We start from the raw sequence: 23,182 nt of genomic DNA, 5'->3' as shown, positions 1-23,182 counted from the left end.
CAGTTCCTATACACTGCAAGTGGTTATGTCCTACTTGTGCCTTTGAAAATCTGTCCCTATGGATATAAATAAGCACAAATTTAAAAATTACAGAAACTTCATATTAGGGGTAGAGATTTTTGATCCAACACCAAATAAATACTGTGTGTGATGTCCATAACATCCTGTCTGTCCAAAAAAAAGCTTTTATAAGACCCGCCCATCTTGCCCCTCTCCAAACCAGTATTCAAAAGGGAAACTGGATTCTCTTTGTTTGTCTTTTTCTCAAACAAATAACTGATGGCATACCAAGCTAACACTGTATCCGAGGTGTAGTGGATTTTCCCCATAAAGATAATGCGGTGATGGACATGGGAACTCCCACTGACCCAATGCATTACCATTTCACTAACTTTCCACTACACATAACCACTACACCCAAAATTATGTCTGATTTGCTGTCACTTCCCAAACTCCTGCCTTCCTGAAGCTTGCACTAGCAATAGCACGGTGGCTGATGGTTTCTTTGGGGAACAATGGATAGCAGACAATGACATTTATACATGCTCCTCTAATTGTCAATGCAGCAGTCAGGGTACATCAGATGCCTGGGTAAACACTTTCCCTGAACTTCCCTTTATTTGCAGAAAATGAATCTGGTAATAGATATCATAAAGAATTGAATCCAAAAGGTTACCTTCTTAGGGCTGTAATCTGCTCATCGGTAAGTCCGCCACCGTCTTCATGTAGAATGTATAATTTTTCTTTCAGCTGGTTTGGTTTTATATGAAAACTTTTCAGAAAAATGTCTAGAGGGAAAATGATTCTTTGATTACTTGGAGATAAATGTACAAGGGAGGGAAACCATGGGAACATTTCACATTCACTTCCCCGATAAAATTAGTTTTCACTTAGCAGCCACTAAGTTCAGGTGAAAACCCCTGTCTTTATATTCTCTGCAAGTACAAATAGCAGTAGAGCATCAAAAATCCATATTATTTTTTGTTAGAATGCAGTCGTTGCACTAGACAGAACTATCAAGATACTGTCAGCTGAAGGCACACAGGTGCTTACTATTAAATATTCCTGTTGAACTCAGCCTAGTAGTCAGAGTACACTTTCATTTGTTTGGAATAAAAACCAGCATACAATTACACACTGATCTTTATTTTATTTCTTCGGGTGCTTTGAACATCAAAGATATTAAACCTTCCATTTATTGTTGGTTTTTTTAAAGCTCATGAAAGGTACCAATTGACAGCCCTGCAGACTAGTCATCTGTTTATCCACAAAATAAAGGGAGCAGCAATGCAATCTTCCCCTACACTGCACTTCAACCCTCCCGTGGAAGGGCCACCCCTAAAGGTATGTCTACACTGCAAAAAGTGTGCTCTTAAGTCAGGTTAGCTAACTCGTCTGCAAATAGCATTGAAGACATGGCAACTCAGCTTTGCAGCTAAAGTTCAACCCCAGCCTCTACTATAGGCTTTAACTCAAGCTGCTAACCTGAGTTGTCACATCTTCACTGCTATTTTAACTTGGGTTAACTAACTTGAGTTAAGAACACACCTTTTTAGCAATGTAGACATACTCTAAGGGACACGGTTTCCTGGGGTTCCATGCTCCGAGTATGGTAGTTTTGGGGCTTTTTATAATGTGCTAGAGACAGCCTGGCTCATATTAGAAGCCACAAAAGGGAAATGGGAATAGTCAAACAGGCTTGTTTGTCTGTTCCCAAAAATGGTGGGTTAAGATCCTGCATTCTAAGCTAACTACCTGAAAAAAATGGCTGCCAATCTCTCTGTGAATATCAAAGTTCAGCCCCTAAAGGCACAGCCCATAATATCATAACCTGTTTGGTATTGTGTTCTCAGCCTTCAGCATCATCACCACAGAGCAAAGGGGAAAATATATATAGAAACAGAAGGAAAAGTGAGAAGCTTAAACATGCTTCTAAATGTTGCTATGGACTTTGGCTCAGATTCTCTGCTGGACTGGAGCTTAACAGAAGAAGGGGGTTGTCAGGAACCACACTTACGGTTCACTGATTCTCTGCCTGGTCCCACCCCAGGTTACAGTAGCTTTGGGGGGTTGCACCAGCTGGCAATGGACCCCAAGGGACTGTCTGCCAATTGGCAAGAGATGGAGTATAGCATGTTCAATCTGTGCCTACTCCCACACTCTTTTCCACCCACTGCACTGGTGTCATGGCAGCCTACGAAGGATGAATCAGGATTAGAATATATTCCTGTTGCAACTCTCTCTTAAGTAATACTGTTGGTGTGAGACCTGGATCAGAACTGTGACATTTCATACACATGCTTGGCCCAAAGTGAATCTGTGGAGACAGGAGAGCAGATGGGAAGAAGAGATGAAACTCTATGCACTGAATGATTTATTCAACAAATTTAGCCTCTTCCTGATCACAAACTGTCCTCAAACAGTTCATGATTTTCTTGAGTGTATTCAGACTTTGAAATTAGTCACTAACTAATTTTTGGTCTGCAGACAGGTGAAATTTTTCAACTCAAACTTTTTTTTCTGGTGAAAAATGCAGATTCACCAAACACCATCATATTTTGTGAATTTACTTCAACAAATTGTTTTGGTCAAAAAGAAAAAAATTTAATTCTTAAAAAAAAGTTAAACATTTTTGTTTTGACATTTTCACAATAAAACATTTCAGTTCAAAATGACTTTGTTTAGAAATTTCTTTTAACTTTAAAATTTTTAAAACAAAAAAATTCTCAAAATTGAAACAATGATTTTTTTCAGTTGCCAACAAACCAAAAAAATCCATTATTTGCCTAACTCTAGACAGGAGCAGTCTAATGTAAGTATTTAACAGCTAAAATTCAAGCTGCTGTATGTTGGTTAGTCACATAGGTCACATGGTCTTGCTTCAGTTTCTAGAACTCTTAGAATCAGATTGCTGGTGCAAATATTTGTGGTCTGAGTTCAGATTTGGCTTTCCACTAATATTCTCTAATAGGTGCTTAAAAGTCATTGTGTCCATAAACATTGGTGCCACTGAACTGATTTTCTAGAATAATCAGAGAAATCTGACACAAATAGGATGTACACAAAGGTGAACTTAATTGAGTTGTTTACTCAAGGGAATGTCCACTATTTTTTTTAGGTGTCCCCCTAACTTTCATAGTATTTGAGCCCAAATCTCCACTCTACTTCTCCTTCCTTAACTCTAAGTCACCATCAGTAATTTTTACAGTTCCTTCAAAATTAAATTTATTACCTCCTTGGAATAACATTTTGCTCTCCTTACAGAGCTTTCCATTTACAGCTCTCAAAGCATTTCCAAAGTCAGTTAAAGGATCATCCCTCATTTGCACAAGGGAAAATTGAGGCTCGGGAAGGTGAAGTGGCAAGCCCAAGGTCACACAGCAGAGTCTGGTTTTCCAACTCAAACACCAGTAATTTATCCATTAGATTAGACCACACATTTTCCCATTAGCATAAACTTTTCATTGTGGCCCTACATCAGTGGTTCTCATCCTTTCCAGACTACTGTACCCCTTTCAGCAGTCTGATTTGTCTTGCGTAACCCAAGTTTCACCTCACTTAAAAACTTGGGCTTTGGCTTCAGCCCCTTGCAGCAGGGCTCAAGCTTCAGCTTTCTGCTCTAGGCTCCAGAGAGTCTAACACTGGCCCTGGTGACCCCATTAAAATGAACTTGCCCTCGGTTTGAGAACTGCTGATATAGTACATCAAACAGTATAAGCCAGTGGCTCTCAAACTTTTTTACTGGTGACCCCTTTCATATAGCAAGCCTCTGAGTATGATCCCCCCCTTATAAATTAAAAACACATTTTCATATATTTAACCCATTATACATGCTAGAGGCAAAGCAGGGTTTGGGGTGGAGGTTGACAGCTCGCAACCCCCATGTAATAACCTCGTGACCCCCTGAGGGGTCCTGACCCCCAGTTTGAGAACCCCTGATATAAGCAAATCATTGTCTATATGAATTTTTGGTTGGACTGAGTTCACTAGTGCTTTCTTTGTAGCCTGATGTAAAACCAGGCAAATTGATGTACCCCCTGGAAGACCTCTGCGTACCCCCAGGGATACATATACCCTTTGTGGAGAACCACTGCCCTAGATGTCCACTTCCCTGGCTGACTGACAGTACTGCTCTTGTCTCTGTCACACTGACACACAAAGTTCTAGAGCAGTTTATTTCTTGTACAGAAACCACGAAATAGCTAAAAATAAATTAAATAATAATGTAAACTCTATTGGGCTATAATTCTAGCTAAATTTTAAGCTATATTGTGTGCTTTATTATTCGGTTTTCTCTTCCAATTCCTTTCCAACTCTCTTTGCTTTGAAAAACACACACATTTTTAAGAAATTATAACCTAACGTCTTTTTGAGACTCATCTTGTTATTCATTAATTTAAGAACCGTGGTTGCCAGCACTTACTGTGGGATTAATCTAGCTTCCTTTTTAAAATTAATTTAACTTGTGATCAAAGTTTGATCAGCTTGTAAGAGAAATCAAAATAGTCTCTGAAAAACAATTATTCTTGATCTTTTTACAACTATCACTCCTCATTAGAGTAATTGAAAGTTTCCCATCATCTTACTAGTAAGGTCAAGTTAACCCATTGATCTGTTTCATTAGCTGTGAGAGTTCATTCCAGTTTAGGTCTTCTGCAGAGACAATGAGTTGTACCCCAGATACAAGGAAGAAGGCTCCAATTGATGATCTGTCATTCAGACCGGTAACTTACATTAGTAGTTTGAACTACCTGTGCCTGCCTAGAAAAAAAGCCAGTGCTCTCCCTGCAGGGGTCTGTAAATAATCCAAAGCAGTGGTAGGGAACTTGCTGCCCATCAGGGTAATCCGCTGGCGGGCCGCCAGACCATTTGTTTACATTAACATGTCTGCCTGCAGTTCCCACTGGCCGCAGTTCACCGTTCCCGGCCAACGGGAGCTGCGGAAAGTGGTGGCCAGGCCCATGCCACTTCCTGCAGTTCCCACTGGCCGGGAACGATGAACCACGGCCACTGGGAGCTGTGGGCAGCCGTGCAAATGTAAACAAACGGTCTGGCAGCCCGCCAGTGGATTACCCTGATGGGCCGCTTCAGGTTGCCCACTACTGACCCAAAGGGTGGATGAACTACATTACTCCAGCTCTTCGTGTGTCAGTGTTTTAAATTCAACAAAAGAAAGACGTTGTACATTTAGTGCACTTGGCACATCTGAACAGCATGAGTGTATTTTATTAGAAATGTAGAGGAAGTTATGAACAATTTCTGCTTCTTTGAGGCTAGGTATGGAGGCAGCTCCACAAATTGGCACCTGTGCAACCTTGACAATGAGTTGCATTCTCACATTTCCAAAGCACTCAGAATATTAACTGTACCACTGTTTTCCTGATAGAGTGAGGTACAGTGTATCCCCACCGCCCCGTACCACTGATAGGTGCCATTAGCCTCATGCAAAGCTCTTCAGAGTCAATGGAAGTCCTGCCACTGACTCTACTGGGCTTTGCATCAGGCCCATATGCCCATCTTCTGTGACATCATGGGACTAGGTGCAATATATCCACCAAGCACAAAAGAGGAGTACAGCTCTACCATACAGAAATATATATTCACCTCTTAGAGAGAGCCAGGTTCGAAAAGTAAAAGGTCAGTAAACAGCAACTGAGCTTGCTTTGTCACTTTTAAAGCTCGTTTTTGTGGCCATGAAGGACCCTCCTGAAATAAGGCCAAACCCTCAGCAAGCAGGGAGACTCCTGGCATAGGAGCATAGAAAAGAGAGCGGGAAAAGCCTTGGATCATCCAGTCCATCTCCCTGTCAAAGTAGGACCATGCTCCGCAGGACCTGGTCACATGTTTTGTCTAGTCTAGAATTCAGTGTCCAAAGCATGAGCCTTAAAGCTGCTTCCCTTGGGAAAATAATCTACAGCCTCATAGATCTCACTGTCAGGAAGCTTTTCCTGATATTCAGCCTACATTTCCCCTTTTTTCAGTTTCATCCCACTGCTGCTAATTATACCTCTGCACCCTAAATAATTCTCCTCTCATTTTGGTGCTTCTGCCCTTCAAATATTTGTAAACTGTGCCCTTGTCCTTCTTCCCAAAGCATCTTTTAGGGGAGGGGGTAGGCAGAGGGGCGCGTGCACACACACAATCTTTAAGAGTCAAATTTAGAGAAATTGGGCCATGCAGTCCTAAAATCGCTATTTAGACATTTACATATGAACCTACCTGATTTACACATGATATTGTGGTAACCATAAATACAAGCTGCAGGCAGGCTTTGCCTTATGCATTCAGAATATGTGCACACAGTTCATATTATTACACTTACTGAAGGTATGTGCAATTTTTTGATTTAACATAATATGCCGATTCACTGAAGGTTCGTTGCCTGAAAATACCGCCATGTCCTGGATATGAAACTGGTTGTAGATTCTAGATTCATCTATTTTTTTCTTATGTTGGCTATATGATGCCCAGATTGATTTCTGAATCTAAAAATACAGGAGCAACAAGATAAATTTAAGTCACAGTAACATTACCACAAAGTTTCCATGCAAACAGCTTCTTTAAATTACTGTTGTTCTTACAGTGGCAGACCCATCATTTGAAAAGACAAAACCAGAAAACAACAGGAGTACCAGCTACATGGAAATATGAAATCACTCTGTGTGCGCCAGGGTATAGCTGCAAATAATCTGCACGTGTGGTAAGTGCCCATAATGATCCTCCTATGGGAAGGTATGCATTGAACCTTGCAGAGTTTCTGACACATCCTCCCTTTCGCAGGAGACAGGCTCCAAACCTCCCTGAAGGTGATGCAGGTATGCAGCTGAAGTTAGATGCTACCTAGACAACCACAAGGTTCCCAGAGCAGTGTTCTACAGAGAACAGCTGTTCCCAAATTCCACCTTTCATCCAAGGTATGTTACCCCCAACTGCATGGTAAGTGCTGTACTCTCTCACTCACACCCCCGCCCCCTCTACACACAGATCTGTTTTAGCTCACCTCTGACTATGTTGCTGGAAAGCACAAGAGACTCCAAGTTGGGAGGCTGTAGGTCAAAAGTCATACATGTTTCCAGGGTTTGGGGGGGGCCACTAAAACCAAAGGAGCTAGCTCAGAATGGATGAGTTGTCACAGATAAGGGCAAGGCCCGGCTTTTCAGCTTGAAGTGGAAGTACAGTGCCAACAATAGTGCAGGAGCATTCTCTGTGTATCTGCTGGCTTCCTGGAAGCAGGAAATTCTGGGCATCTCACAGGAAAGCCTGTTCTCATCTTGTGAGCTTCAGGACATTGGCTCCAAGCCAAACAGGCAGAGTCAGATAAAGAAAATGGACAGAGTAACCGGGCTTGATCTGCCCAATGCTGCGTGCATAGCTTTCCTCAAGGAGGAAATAGGACTAGCAAGTGGAAGGAAAGCCTTCATGTATTATCAGGTGCAGCCTTAGGCATAGGCTATATGGAAGCGTAGGGCATCACATCTAAGGAAGTGTCTGACGAGTACTAATACTGCTGTTATCACTCAGCAGCAGACTAGTCCTAAACTGCTTTTCTCCAGATATGAAGTTTAATTCCCACCAATAACTCCCTCCTTTCATTTCTGGAATAGGTGGCTTGATAGGTCTCTTCCCATCTGTTATTTCTAGGTGCAGCTGGTGCTCTGAACATTGAGTGCAGCACTGCTTTCTCTGAAGCACCTGTGTCACTCAGGCAAAGGATTCTGGAGCATACTGAGGAATTCAAGGCAACCACCAGTTGTGACTGAGTAAACACTAGCTCTGGCTGGAGGAAGTGACAGAGACAGCAGAGCAGGCGGGCTGAAAGATGCCATTAAGGATGTGCATGGGATGGGCAAATCCCATCTTTGACAGATATGGCAATCACCTGCCATATCCTTGGGAGACCTTCTTGAATTCACTTTAAGTATATTTAGGGTCCATTATATTAAATGAATGGTTTATGTATTATTGTGGGACACGACTGTGTGTAACCTCGAGAGAGGGGAGGCATGACAGATGTGAGACCTGGGGGCTCAAGGGACTATATTAACCAATGTGCCAGACAAGAATGGACTTTTGGAACAGAAAGTGTTAAGAGGTTTTGCAGGGGAATATCTGGAGGGAGGTGAATGCAAATTCCCCCTCTACAGTTATGGAAAAACCCAGCCTTTTGAAACTATGCCCTGAGGAGTGCATAGTCATTGTCTGCTGATCTCCTGTTATGTGAGGCCAAGATCAAAAACCCAAGCTGTATAACAGAAAAACATAATTGTTCTGCTTCTGAACCTGAGATAGCTATGAACTTGAAACCACAGGGAAAACCCAGTTGTGGGTTTTAAAGGACTGACACTTACCACAGCCCAAGGTTGGAGTTGGGGTGACCTCTGGTATGCTTTTTAGCATGCATGTTGGTTATTTTGTTGTTTTTAATATGTTCTCTCTGTAATGCAGGCAATTACGCTGTTCTTAACTCTGAAGAGAAACCAAATCACAGATGCTGGCTGAGAATATCACAATGTAGGCAGGGAACTGGGCAGCATTTATAACAAGCCAGTCAAGAGGGGAAGAGATGCAGGTCTCGGCCCAAAAAGGGTGATGGCTGAGGAGCTGGGAGCCTAGAGTGGGTGCTCTCGAGGGACCGTGAAGGAGTAATACAGGTGCAGTTGCCCTGAACTGTGACAACATCTTCAGCTAATGTGCCTGTGGATTTTGCCTATTCTCAACATTTAAGAACAAAAACTGGCATGAGAACATTGTCAGGTTCATTCCTTGGTAACTGTTAAATACATTAACATATAGATTTTCAACCAAGTGTACAACTGCCTGTGCAAAATGTGTGTGTCCAACTTCACAACCTATGTGAATGAATATTTACTGTAATCCCACTTGCAAACTGGGTAATTGCACATGCAGTTAGGTGACCAGGTTCTTTCATGGAACAATTACTCCACTTGCATGGATAATTACTGCAGTAGTACATGCAACATAGTTGCACGTCCTGTCATTTTTTAAAAAATGTTTCCCCTCCCCGCTCCAGCTACTTGATCATGATGAAGAGCAGTTACTTTTATCCTGACCTTCTCTTGAGGAACAACATCCCAGTGAAAAGCTTTTGTTCTTTTCCATGCTGGCGAGAGGCGGGCGGGCGGAGGGAAAGCAGGTGGTGGTGGCACCACTGCCTGAACTCTGGAAAGTGGAAATGATGATGCTGGGGTTGCCTCCTCTGTGAGGGGGGTTGATCGGGGTGGTGCTTCGTAACCCACAGCAAGGCAATGGGCTCCTTCTGCCTGCTTATTTGGAGCGATGATGAGTTTTTCATATACAGCCTCTGAGGTGCCTTCTCCAAAGCCTTCCTGAGGTTCTGAGCGATTCTTCCACAGCAGGCAATACCTGTCTATAAGTGATACCCATTCATTCTGGAGCTTGCTAATGTCCTCTGCCCTGTTATTCTGGACAGTAAAGGGTATTCGAAACCTAAAATTTAAGAATGCCATTATATAAACCCAAGATAGTGTAAATAACATGCTGACTAACACAACCACAAGTATTTCTGATTTAAGCAGAATGGTGCTAGACAGCTTTACTTGTCAAAGGAGACTAGCGCTGCTGACTCTGACCTTTTCAGTCAGAGTTAATTGCTTAGGTTTCTAAAGTTAGAGAGCTGAAGCTTTGCCATATATTGACTCTATGGTACAGTTTCCTCATAATTTCTCTTCTCCTCATGGGGGAAGATGAACAATCCCCTCAGTTTTGCCTTTGTACTTAGTGTACAAACTAGTCAGAAACTATTTACAACAACTAAGGGCTGGTCCACACTAAGCCCCCAGTTCGAACTAAGATACGCAACTTCAGCTACGTGAATAACGTAGCTGAAGTCGAAGTAACTTAGTTTGAACTTACCGCGGGTCCACACGCGGCAGGCAGGCTCCCCCGTCGACTCCGCCTACTCCTCTCGCGGAGCAGGATTACCGTCGTTGACGGCGAGCACTTCCGAGATCGATTTATCGCATCTAGACAAGACGCAATAAATCAATCCCAGAAGATCGATTGCTTGCCACTGAACCAGCGGGTAAGTATAGACGTACCCTAAGATAGCCATTGAAGGATAAATCCCTCCATGGCCCTTAAGTGATGACTAGACAGTCTTTGTTACCCAGGTTTAAATGTAGGCATTTGACTTCATTCTGTGGTACTTTGAGATCCACTTATACAGCTCAGTTACCCAATCATTTATCCACATGATTTTGACAGCCTGATTTTTCCTGTTGCTGTACTCTACTTTTGGGCATCTAGAGACATGGTTATTCAACCTTATTTTTAATTGCCCTGATTATCAAATTATTAATTACTAGCTATACTTACAAGTAATTGTGTTCCTTGGTCTGGACGGAGAAAGTATCATATCCATTCTCTTTAATGACACTCACATTTCCATTTGACAAATTAATTGTCTTTGCTACAGGGTCTGCATTCTTGTTCTCTCCATTGTTGTCGATGCAAGATAAACTCAGTTCTCCTTCACTTAGCTGCACCAAATATCTCAAGGACAAAGGAATAGAGATATCAGCACATTCCTCGCTTAACTGCTATCACCATTAGCCTTGCCTTCTGCTTTAAACAGCAGAAGATATGTTCTTTTATCAAGAAGTCTTCATACTTCCATTTCACCTTTCATCCAAGGATCACAAAGCATCTCACCAATGTTAAAGAATTAAGCCTAACATCACACCCATAAGGTAGGCTTTATTACCCCCATCTAATACATGGGCAAACTGAGACAAGGGAGGTGAATGCCTTGCATGATATTACAGTGAACCAATGACAGATCCAGGAGCAAAACCCAGGAGGCTTGACTAAAGGGCTAAGAACTGTACACATCCTACTATTTTTGTTACCCCATCTTCCCTCCACCCAGCCCCAACTGCTGATTTCTCTCATCTGCCTACTGTCTCTAATCTTTTAGATTGTAAACTCTGTGTGTCAAGGACTGTCATTTACTATACATTAGTACAGCACCTAGCACAATGGGGTTTTGAGATGCTTGGCCTCTAGGTTCTACTGTAACATAAGTGTTAAATAATAACATAAGGCTCAAATTCCTCTACTCTAAATACTAGTCATGTTTCTGACCCACCTCCCCTTTCCCTGACTTAAGAACTATCTCCTCTGCAATGTGGAAGAAGAGAGAATGCATGAGTGAATGCAAGTTAAACTATATAGAAGAAGGACAACACTTCACTGAAATTAAAGGTAGAGAAGGCAGTGTAGTCTTGTGGTTAGGGCATTGAACTGGGAGTCAGGAGACCTGGGTTGTAAACCTAGCTCTACTACTGACCTGCTGTGTGACCTCGGGCACATTTCTTCACCTCTGTGGCTGTTTCCCCTTTCTCTTGTCTACTTAGATTGTAAGCTCCCAAGGACTGTCACACTACGTACAGCCTCTACCACAAAAAGGCCACAATCTTGGTTGGGTCTTCTAGCCCCTACTTTAATAAAGGTCCTTCTCTTGGGGGTTATTTTGCTTCTTTATCACTCTGACACTAGTTTCATCGCTGCTCCCAGAGGTGAAAGTAAGCTGGTACACCCCGGTAGGGCATACTGGCAAGAGCGGATAGGCTTCTCCTGGTGGCAGTTTAAAGGGCCTGGGGCTCCCAGCAGCGACTGGAGCCCTGGGCCCTTTAAATTGCCACCAAAGCCCTGCTGCCAGAGCCCTGGGGTAGCAGCGGCGGGGCTCCGGTGGCGATTTAAAGGGCCTGGGGCTCGGCCACCGCTACAGCCCCGGGCCCTTTAACTTACCGCCGGAGCACCGCCGCCGCTACCCCAGGGCTCCAGCAGCAGGGCTCCAGGAACGATTTACACTCATAGACTTTAAGGTCAGCAGGGACCATCATGATCATCTAGTCTGATCTCCTGCACATCACAGGCCACAGAACCTCACCCACCCACTCCTGTAATACACCCACAACCGCTGGCTGAGTTACTGAAGTCCTCAAACCATGATTGAAAGACTTCAATTTATAGAGAATCCACCATTTAAATCTGCTAGTGACCCGGGCCCCATGCTGCAGAGTAAGGCGAAAAAAACCCAGGGTCTCTGTCAATCTGACCCAGGGGAAAATCCTTTCCAAACCCCAAATATGGTGATCAGTTAGACCTTGAGCATGTGGGCAAGACTCACCAGCCAGACACCTGGGAAAGAATTCTCTGTAGTAACTCAGAGCCCTCCCCAGCTACTGTCCCGTCACTGGCCATCGAGTATAATTTAAACAAGTTTAGTTACTATGGAAGAAGAAAACATAAAACATAAAATGTAAGTTACAGCTATGCCTACATGCTGAGTCAAAGTGATAAGAATTGTTTAATGGAGCTGGCAATTATATTGATCGCTCCTTCCTTTAGAACGGGGACTTATGGCTTAATAGGATCTCCGGATGTCTCCGCCATTATTTACTTTTCCAAAAAAAGAAAGAAGATTAATATTATGTCGGAAGCAACCAGGGCTTTGCTTTGCAAGATAAATAAAAATCAATTTTTGTTTGTTAGCAAACCTGTTAAATGTAGCAGGGTAGCAAATCCTAAGATGCTCTTGAGGAAACTGTTTACAAGACATACAGTGGTAGCCTTTTAAAAATAATTAAAATAATTTCCTGGGAACTCTGAATTCTTTTGAGGTAATTGCTATGTGCAGATAATTACCATGTTAAATGTTTTCTTTCTTTCTTTCTTTCTTGCATTATGAGGGGTCCCCATAGGCCTCTTCCCGCCACCCCAAAAAAAAAATCTTTTGACAGGATGACCTGGCATAACAACAACAAACTGAAGAGGCATTTTAAAGCCTTCACTGAGAGGTTCCTAGTTCCATAATGGCTCAAGGGGTAACAAAAAATCATTGTTACCAGCAGATGGCTATTTAGTGGCCTGGGTAAAATAGTTGGAGGTTCACTCTAAATCCTAGCACATCATTATTCATAGCGCTAAAGTTACCTCCCTTTAGGGCAGTGGCTGGTCATCTCTACAGGAAGGCCAAGAGGAGAACAGAGAATGACTTATTGGCAGCAGAACAGCCATTTGTCCAATGAGAGAAAATTGTCCTCTAGCAGAGAACCTATGGTGTATACTTACCTTCTTTAGCTGCTTTAACACAAGTTTTACTTCTTTTCATTAGTGGTTGAAAATGGGGTGGTTAGGAAGGTAAAAAGAAAAAAAGGTGAAGATGAAGGACAAGGAAATTCTCCAGGCTCACCCATTAAAATCACTTTATTATTTATTTGTATTGCAGTAGCATCTAGAAGCCTCTTGTCATGCACCCGGACTCCACTGTGCTAGGTGCTATTGCAAGCCTACTAACAATACTTACCTTATATGGTCTTCATTTCAGATAGACTGATTCACTAAATTTGAATCCAAAAAGTGAACCAAAACAACATTTCTTGATCCACAAGTTAAAATCCTAGTATTAGATAATTATCAGAGCCTGTGAAAGATCTACCCCCTTACTGCAACTAGGAGATAGAAATTACTGCTACGAAAAGAAAAAGGTATTTCATACTTCACCCATTTAATAGATACAAAACTGTCTTGCTGCAAATCCAGTAGTCCTTCATGTATCACATCACATTTGGCAGGTCTTCCAGAGCAGGACTCTGCAGGTCTCCTGTATGAATTACTCTGGGTAACTTTGTTCACCAGGTGTGATATCTGTATAATAAGTGACAGTAACTAGTGTATGTTTTACATATCAGCACCCTTGCAGCCTATATTAATGGGTTGTTTTTTTAAAACGTATCCATGAATAAAATGGACATCTAAAGAGGGAGATTAATCTCATCTTACATAAACTAAGTAAGTGATGTTGCTCAATGCAAATTTGCTGGTATGCCTCTACCCCTAAACACGTAGATGTGTGAGCCTCCTCCTAAAAAGGCTTATTGTCAAACACAGATCTCTGTTATTGTTCTCATATTGTTTCCTTACTTAATGTACAATTAGAGTTTCTGCAAATCTCCAAGCACTCAGTTAAAACACAGGTAACATTTGTCTGGTTTGAGGTCTCATCCCAAACTCTAGACTCGGAGCGGTTTCATTGACAGCTTTGTGACCCATTTCAGTTGAACCCATGCCTAGTGTCAAATGAACCTGGACAGAAAATTGAACCTACTAATTAGTTCTCACCATGAGGGACTCTCTCTTCAGAGTTAAAGGGTTCCCCTTTCCAATGGGCCACCTTACAGGTCTTGTCTGAAAATAAAAGCATTTGATGCTGAATTCTGCCCTACACTTATATTCCTATGTCCCATGTAAACCTAGTGCAATCACTAAGGTGTAAATCAGGTGAAAGTCTGTTAAAAAAATATATTAAGGATATATCAACCTCTCCATTTGCACAACACATAGCACATCCTAATATTAAATTGATGATAATAAATAAGTTATTACAGCAGATTAACCTACTTTTCTTTTATCTTCAGGAGACATTGCTTCCAGCTCATAATCTGCACGCCCATGAAATGCGATGCTGAAGCGCCTCCCTTCACTGTCTTCATAGGATTTAACTTGTGAAAATGGGAACTGTTTCTTGATGATCCCTTTCTCAATGTTAAAAATGGTCTGTGTGTTAAAATCAATCTGGAAGAGAAAGATCTTTCTCATTTGATTTCACCTCTTCCCTTCGTTAACAAGGAAGGGCCCATCACCAATATTAACGTGAAATATTTTGGTTCCTGGCTAAAGGGCCAACTGAGAAAATGCATCTGTTCTGTTGACAATTAGAATCAAGAACAAACTTTTTATTATCCAACCACTGTCCTGTATTTACTGTAGTTACCAAAGAAATATATATTTATTGCATCTGTGTTTTCCTTATGTCTTTGATAAATATACATGAATTCATCATTCTGAAGCATTGTTTTCTTTGAAATTTTCTGCATATCTTGTATAAGCCAGTGCAAGAGCTTGTTCTACAGCAGCAGCACAGGCTAGTGGAATAATCTTCTCACTGGAGCATTGATTACTGGGCAAAGAACAGACTGATGCCTCTAGCCAGGTGTCAAAGTTGATTGGCAATCACCAGTCAAGTGGCCATTCTTTAGCAATGGAGGGGAGCAAAAACAGATTGATCTGCATTTTAACAAACAAGATGGAACTTCTTTCACCATGAGGCTCCATGTCTCTTTCCTCAGCGTGGGAACGAACTTTATTTAGGAGTAACCCTCAGGAAAATATATTTCAAAGGGTGACTGGTCTATAAAAGTGAGGGGCAAAAAACACCCCAGATATGCTTGCTCGCTCTCTCTCTCTCTCTCTTTCTTTCACCTAAGAAAACAAAGGAACCGGCCCTTTGGCCTTTGAGGGCAGATCCTAACTTGAGAATTTGGTCAGTTATATTGCTGAGAATATGTGGCAATAATTTTACCTTGATCCAAGTCTTGTTTATTAAGCTTTAGTTACTAGAAAGCATTTTCATCTTATTTCTCTTGTAACCATTTCTTACTTTAATACCTTATATGTGTACTCATTTAAAACCCACCTCTTTGTAGTTAAATACATTTGTTTTATTCTTTAATCAGAACTAATCCAGTGTTGTGTTTAAAGTGCATTGTTTGGAAACTCCAATTACAGTAGCAAAGTGTTGTACATTGACCCCTTACAGGGACAACAGACTTCTAATATCGGAACCGCCCAGAAGATGGCTGCACAGTACAGAACACACCTTTTGGGGAAAACTCAGGACTGGACATATGTTGGGGTTGCCTGGCAAGCAGTAACCAAGGCTGCTGGAAGCCAGAGTGTTGCTGGTGTGTTGCTGACAGGCTGCTGGATTCAGTGTCGCTGGACCAGAACTGCAGCTATACACAGACTTTCAGGGGGTGACCAGCATGCTGTCTAGCTGTTTGTGAACAGCCTAGTGTGGGAGCTACAACAGCAAAGCATTGTGAGGCACCCAAGGTTGCAGGGCAGGTGGTGACAACCCTTCACTTGTTTGGATTGCACCCTGGCATGCGATACTATGTCTACACTTAAAACACCAGCACTTCAGTGAAGACGCTACCTACGCCGATGGGAGGACTTCTAGGTGGCAGCTAGCTCGATGTGAGAATTCTCTGGGGCTAGGCCAATTTAACTGTGTCGCTCAGTGGTGTGGATTTTTCATATCCCTGAGCGATGTCATTACAACTGATCTAATTTCCTAGTATAGACCAGGCCTCACAATAGCAACGGGTGTGTTTCGCCCTTTACTGTAGTTAATCCACCTCCCGCAGAGACAGTAGCTAGGTTGACAGAAGAATTCTCCCGCTGCTGTAGTGTTTTAACGTAGACATAGCCTAGGTTATTATCCTTCCTGCACAGGAATAGAGACTAGTTAAAGCAGAATATTTTGTGTGCAGACAAGCCCTTACTCTGACTGGGTTCACTTCATCCCAGAACATATTGTGTAATCCAGGGGTCAGCAACCTTTCAGAAGTGGTGTGCCGAGTCTTCATTTATTCACTCTAATTTAAGGTTTTGCGTGCAGGTAATACATTTTAATGTTTTTAGAAGGTCTCTTTCTATAAGTCTATAATATAGAGCTAAACTATTGTTGTATGTAAAGTAAATAAGGTTTTTAAAATGTTTAAGAAGCTTCATTTAAAATTAAATTAAAATGCAGAGCCCCCCGGACCGGTGGCCAGGACCCGGGCAGTGTTGAGTGCCACTGAAAATCAGCTCGCGTGCCGCCTTTGGCACGCATGCCATAGGTTGCCTACCCCTGGTGTAATCCCTTCTGAGCACACAGGGCTTTGCTGCTTAAATGAGGTCTGAATTAGAGCTATGTCAATTTACACCAGATGAGGGCTTGGCCCAGTCAAGGGCAGGGGCAGGAGGGAAGAGCGGTATAGTTTGCTGTGTTACTGGGTTTGTGAAGCTGTTGTAAACTTTCTAAGATAATCAGGAAATCAGGTTTATGATTTGAAAAATATCTGAATATTTTAGAAACTAAGTAGCTACATCTTAACCTAATGGTTTGTAGATTAGAACTTTGGGCAGAGATTTTCAATAATGCACAAAGGATTTAGGAGCAACTAGTCCCACTGACTTTCAATAGGACTTGTGTACCTAAGTCCCCCAGGCATATTTGAAAATCTCTTCCTTAGTTCTAAAGTGCACAGGTAGGATTTATAGATCATGACTAGAGAGACGTGCTGTCAAAAGAAATTTTAAAAGAAAATAATCACTTTTATAAGTGCCAACTTGTAATGAAGAACAGTGTGCAAAGGGAAACCATCACAATCAAATATCTTTGTCACGGAGCACAATAGCTAGAGATGAAAGATGTCTTAGATCTTCAAGAACATCCTACAGCCTACAGGTTATAATTCCCCAACAGAGGAGGTATCAAATATTAATTGCACAGAACTTTTAGTCTAAAAGGCAGAGAATTAGTTTAATATTTCAAACATTTCCACTGGATTTTAATTCAGGCAATATATTGGACTACAGAGTATATTAAAACCACATTCAAGTTAATGCAAAAATATAGTATGTGCCATATTTCTGGAAAGGCAGGGGTTTGTATTCATGAAGTTACCTGCAAAATTCGTTTCTGCCACCTATATCGTTTGTATTTGTAGACACTGAAGTTGAACTGTGAACCAGTCAGCAAATCCTGCAAATCCTGGAAAACATTATTGATATCAACTAAAATCTTATGTTCTTTCAATACATGTTAATATGAAATTCATTAAGACTCTTCAGTGAAGTCCCCCTCTGTGCAATATGTCAGAGGCTTTGTCAGGATCTCTGCACTGGGAAGAATTGTACCACCATAATGGCTTGATTTTCACATGTGCCAAGCATCCACAAAGCCTACTGAAGTAACTGAAGTGAAAGGCGATATCATGAGAGGGAGAAGGAATGAGCAAGGGAGAGAAAGGAAGAAACAGAATTGAGAACGGGTAGTAAGGTGGAAAGGGAGACCTCAGAATTCTACTAAATGCATTTAAAACAACATGAATGCCTTTAGTACAATGCAATAGCCAGTCTATTAATCAAACTAGCAAACTAAAAGGGCATCAACCTTTGTAGAAAGGCACTTTCATCATCAGATTACTGAACAGGATGAAGTAGAACTAGAGATATAGGATTTGCCCATGCTCATAAATGCTGGGGTGCACAATTTACCACCTGGCTTCTAAAATTGGCTATTGCACTTACATGTATTGATTTTACAAGCTATAGGATAATGTGCTCTGTATTTGTGCACCAAAGGTGAGGATATAACTGTGTTCAAGTTTGATTTAGCTCTCAGTTTAATTATCACAGACTATAGTACTGTGGGCAGTAGCGAAGAAACCACTTATAATGTGTTATTTCTAGAACACATCATCCATATAAATGTCCTGTTGGTGATAATATACTATAGGAGAGGGGATTTCCACTGCAATGAAGACTTATTCTGTGTATTAACTCACATCAACACAGCCTCTTTAGTGTTGTAAAATTAAAGAGAGACATTCATACAACCTGAAATTTTTGATACAATCATCCTTACAGCTCTCCTATCTCATATCACAGAGCTATAAAGTCTAAACCACCAGGAGCCAAATTCTGAATTACTTACACAGAGAGCAACCATCTACTTACAGTATGAACTGCTTTTACTTTAGATTTAGGGAATGCAGAAAGACTCACAAAATGGCAGCTGCCTCTGCTGACAACTGTCCAAAAATGTTAAGCTGCAGTACGCAGAAAACAAAATGATAATATCACATAACTACAAGCACCACAAACCAGTTCTCAGTCACTCATTGCTTTTGCCCAAGTAAAAAACTTAATAAAAAGGTGAGTAAGAACCATCAAGATCTGGATCCATAATTGCTAGTTCTAACTTCACTTTGTTTCATCACTTGAAGAAAACGATGTCCATGCAGCCCTCTATGTTCCTGGCTAATCCCCAGCTGATAGACGGTTCAGTTCTGTGTTGCAAGAGGACACCAAACTGCTGCTTACTTTTTTTCCTCCTTCTAGATGAACCTTATGCAAGCAGAGCACTTATTAAGCAGTGTAGGAACTTATTAAAAAGCAAACCCAAAAGGAATTTAGAAGAGGCCTGATGACTCCCATCTCTCAAAAATCACTAACAGCTTCTCTGGCGTGAAACATTTTCAAATTGTGCTATTATCATTGTGTGAAGATTTCTCACAGACATTCCCATAGGGAGGCCACTTTTCAAAATCCAGCCCTAAGGGGCTTGCAGAGGTTGAAATATTAATGAAAGCTGATGCATTCTGATGGTGACTGGAGGGAGATCATGGGATAAAGATTGGAGAGCAGAAGGAGGAGTTGGAGATACTCTCCTTCAGTTCTTCCAGGTAAGAAGGGAAAGGACCATATTGAGAAGCAGGAGCAAGGAAATGCCCATTAGAGGAAGAGGATGAGAACTGGGGGATGAGGGAGGAGTGTCTGGACTCAAACCCACACTTTATGTAACCCTTCTGCCAGGCCAAGTTGATAGCAGCAAGGGCCGGGTTCAGTACATAGGGGTCCCTTCCCAACAGCGTGACACAGAACCAGCTCGAGCCCCCACCCAGTGACCTGGGAAAATCTTACACAAACCCCTAGGCGCCTCGAAGAGGCAATATTTCCCCTCTCGCAAGCACAGAGCCTCGGTGTAGCAGAAAATGTTTAATAACATGAGTTAAACGACATAGCATTAAATTGGGAAAACACCACAACTAGAGTTCATAGACCAAACCATGAGCGAAGACCCACCCCAGCAAATTGGGCCGTGTCCTCTCCCATTGGTTCTTGAAACCCGCGACCCAAGAATCACCAAAGTCCCAAAAGTCCACCGATCCCAAAGTCTCTTGGGTCCAGCAACCCAAGAATCACAAAAGTCCCAAAAGTCCGACAACCCCCCAAAGTCTCTGTCCCTGATCAGTGCAGCCCCAGAGTTCAAAAGGGGGGGGGTGAGCAGGGTGTTAAGGGGCACCTTACGTGATCCAAGGCCAACCCGGCTGCTTCTCCGTGGGGTTCCACCGCAGCCTTACCACGAACTGCTCCACTCCACCTGCAGTCCTACTCCTGCCGTCCCACGAACTGCTCTGGCAGCTGCTCCGCTCCGCTCACCGACCTGTGAGCCGCGCCGCTCCGCTCCGCTCACCGACCTGTGAGCCAGGCCGCTCCGCTCCGCTCACCGACCTGTGAGCCGCACTGCTCCGCTCCAGCCGTCCCTTGGGCTGCTCCCACAAGGCTCTGCTCTGCTAGCTGCTCCTCCAGCCGCTCCGCTCGCCCCTGCTAAGCTAAGTTAGCTTAGCAATATAGCTTCAGGCTCCCCCACTAGTTAACACAGCCTCAGTGATCTCAGCTCTTAAATAGCTTTAGCTCTTTTGTGATTTTAGCTCTTTTGTGATTTCAGCTCGTAGTAGGGGAGCCCCAGTGCTGGTGCACTATTGGCCCAGAGTAAATTCAGCTCAGCAGTCTGTAACTAGACTCCTAAGGGAATCAAAGTTAGCTCTGACATTCAACAGTGGAGAGAGGAGGAGGTGCAATTGGTGTTTCAGGCCCACAAAAGGGACCCACACCACCAGGTACCAATACCTGCCCCCAACCTCTCTCAATTCACTGGGTTTTGTAACCCATGCCCCTTGACAAGCAAATGCTACTTAGGTAATGGTGAATGACTCACTCAGTCCTTCTGTCATACACCAGTTCCACTGGCCTTGATTCACAGAATCAGGGTAACAAAACTTTATTCTTCCTGCCCCAATAACAGAGAAACTGGGGATCCCACACCAGCCAAAGTAACCACTTTGAGTTGCTGTTGTTTCCTGCCAGGCGAGTGGGTGTGCCTATGCAAACAAGATCAGCCCCTGGAGTTCTTTTCCACACTCGCCATAATTCACCACCAGATGTCAGGGTAGAGCTCATCCTGACTCTGCTTACATCTACATGAAACCAACGTAGAGCTTGTGCTTTTGCTCCATTTCAACTCACTTCTACTCCTACCTGAGCTGCGTGGTGTCAGCTTATTCCATGTGTCATAAACAAAAGGGGAAGTTGTTAATCAGTTATTTATTGCTTTTCAATGAACCTAGTGGAGGTTTTAGTGGCAAATAAATCCAGTCTTTGTGCCAAGTCAAACGGAGCGTGCCACGTCATGTGCTCAGGCCTGGTCTACACTAAAAACTTATGTTGCCATAGCTACTGTGCTCAGGGGTGTGGAAAAGCCACACACCTGAGTGCCAGAGCTAGATAATCTAACCCCCGGCATGGATGCAGCTGGGTCAATGAAAGAATGCTTCCCTCAACTTAGTACTGTTGTTCAGGGAAGGGACGTTCCTATAGCAATCGAAAAACCCCTTCTGCCAGTGTAGTCTGTATCTACACTACAGGGTTATAGCGACACAGCTACAGTGCCCTTGCGATGCCTCTCTAGCACCCATATAGTGTAGAAATGGCTCCAGACACCTCCCTAAGAACTCTACTAAAGTCAATTGAAGTTAGGAACCTAAATACCTTGGTCTGGGGCTAGATTCCCTTGGCTCAGCTGACCTGTGTTCAGTACAAAATCCAGGTAGGGGAAAAGGCACCTTTAAGCCACTGTTATGCTCCCCTTATCCTTGGTGGGCCAGGGACCAAGCCAATCCCAGGCATAAGTAAAAGTTGCTCTAACTTACACCAGACTACCCTCGGAGGCTGGGGACCTGACCCTTTACTCCCAGCCATGTCTCCTCCACTAGGTGTCATACAGACTGGCATCACAGGAGTGCCTATGGTTGCCATACCTCTCTTGAGTACTCTTATACTGAAGGAATCCCCAGAAACTAGATCCATTGCATTTGCAGTTGCTGTGCACTGCCAGAATGACACAAAGCAGCTGGAGTGGGACCCAGATCTGACCCAGCATATATGACTGTTAGACATACAAACAGTTTGAAATTATTGTAGAATATATTTTAAAAGTGAGCAATCTTACCATCGGGAATGCCATATTCATTGCTTCCTTTTCTGCATGCGTCTCTTTCTGTGCCAAATCCAAAGCTCCTTCGATGCTCAGTTCTTTATTTTTCACCATGTTCATAATTTTCAGGATTTTTTCCTGGCTTAGCTAGAGCACAAACCAATCAGAAGTGCTTTTAAGAAGTGTGTCACTAAGCTAGTGAGGCTACAGCAGAACCTGTGACGGTTACAGCTACAATATCTGCCATAAAATTTCCATTTCATTCATATTTTATTTTATTGACAACCTGGCTGGTGAATATAAGCTCCCATTGAAACAAAGTGTGAGCCAGTAAGATATCAAATATACAAGCGCTTGTACAATTTCAGAATACAGGGTTGGTCATATTTGGAGCTGAAATTGCTGGGAAGAATTTTTTTTTAAACTTAGAAAATTTAGCAAGAGGTGAGAATATCAGTTTTATGTGCATGTCTGTGTCTTAGCCATGGTTCGGAGTATTGCATTCTAACAGTGTGAAAGCAAATCAGTATCATCAGAAATTTGCGGGGGGAGGATGGAAAAAAAGAGTTTGAGGTGTGTATCACCAGGTCTAACTGTCATCAAAACTTGTCAAAATATGTTAACAGAAAAGACCTGTGCTTATTTCAGTGGTACATAAACAAAAGGTAACATTGTTCATAAGTCTAAACATAAATAAAATTGTTTTTAAATGAAGCTAGTGGAGGCTTTACTATCAGATAAAACTGAAGCAAGGCAAAAAAGGAAATTGGAGTAAACAGACACCTTAAACTACAATAGCTTATGTTGTTAGCAAAGCACTTTCACGGACTTGGTTTCTCTTTGTAGCAGCATGTACAATTGCCATGTCAGATCAGACCAGTGGTTGACCTAGTCCAGTATCCTCTCCCCAGGAGAAAGTATATGCAACAGCACATACATGGGGAGAAATTGCTTTCTAATTCCAGACAATTAGGCCCTGATTTGTAAAGATATTTAGGCATTGCTCTCCTCAGCATTACAAGGCCTAACTGACTAGCCGCAGTCTCATTTTCAAAACCGATTAGGCTCCTAAATTAGGCCTTGCAACACTGAGCAATGCCTAATTACCTTTAAAAATCTGGGCTTCAGTGATTAGTCTAATGGTCAAACTAACAAGTACAAGGAAGTTCCAGGAGAGATCCATTTAGATTTGAGCTGCACTATCGAGTAGTTCCCCCCAACCTCCCTCCCACACACACACACACACTC

General features: G+C 42.5%; 2 protein-coding genes across 2 annotated transcripts in view; both read right to left on the bottom strand.

The window, feature by feature from the left end:
* LOC128846941 (formin-I-like) overlaps positions 1-20,026 on the bottom strand; it is a 40,523-nt gene extending 20,497 nt beyond the window's left edge. Inside the window, exons 1-8 of the mRNA XM_054046228.1 lie at positions 19,969-20,026; positions 17,561-17,638; positions 14,446-14,619; positions 13,544-13,692; positions 10,357-10,533; positions 9,072-9,468; positions 6,323-6,485; positions 677-788 (exon numbers count right to left, since the gene is read on the bottom strand). Coding sequence (XP_053902203.1) covers positions 677-788; positions 6,323-6,485; positions 9,072-9,468; positions 10,357-10,533; positions 13,544-13,692; positions 14,446-14,469 — 1,022 coding nt within the window. The 5' untranslated portion in view covers positions 14,470-14,619; positions 17,561-17,638; positions 19,969-20,026. The remainder of the gene's footprint in view (positions 1-676; positions 789-6,322; positions 6,486-9,071; positions 9,469-10,356; positions 10,534-13,543; positions 13,693-14,445; positions 14,620-17,560; positions 17,639-19,968) is intronic.
* A 155-nt stretch (positions 20,027-20,181) lies between these two features.
* The window catches only part of LOC128846944 (uncharacterized), a 156,780-nt gene continuing 153,779 nt past the window's right edge, over positions 20,182-23,182 (bottom strand). The window contains exons 3-4 of the transcript XR_008446823.1: positions 21,950-22,081; positions 20,182-20,265 (exon numbers count right to left, since the gene is read on the bottom strand). The gene's annotated coding sequence lies outside the window, so the exon portion shown is untranslated. The remainder of the gene's footprint in view (positions 20,266-21,949; positions 22,082-23,182) is intronic.

Source organism: Malaclemys terrapin, chromosome 12 (assembly GCF_027887155.1).
Source record: "Malaclemys terrapin pileata isolate rMalTer1 chromosome 12, rMalTer1.hap1, whole genome shotgun sequence".
Lineage (NCBI taxonomy): Eukaryota > Metazoa > Chordata > Testudines > Emydidae > Malaclemys > Malaclemys terrapin.
Note: the sequence above shows the minus strand (reverse complement) of the source record. Positions and strands in the feature narration are given on the sequence as shown.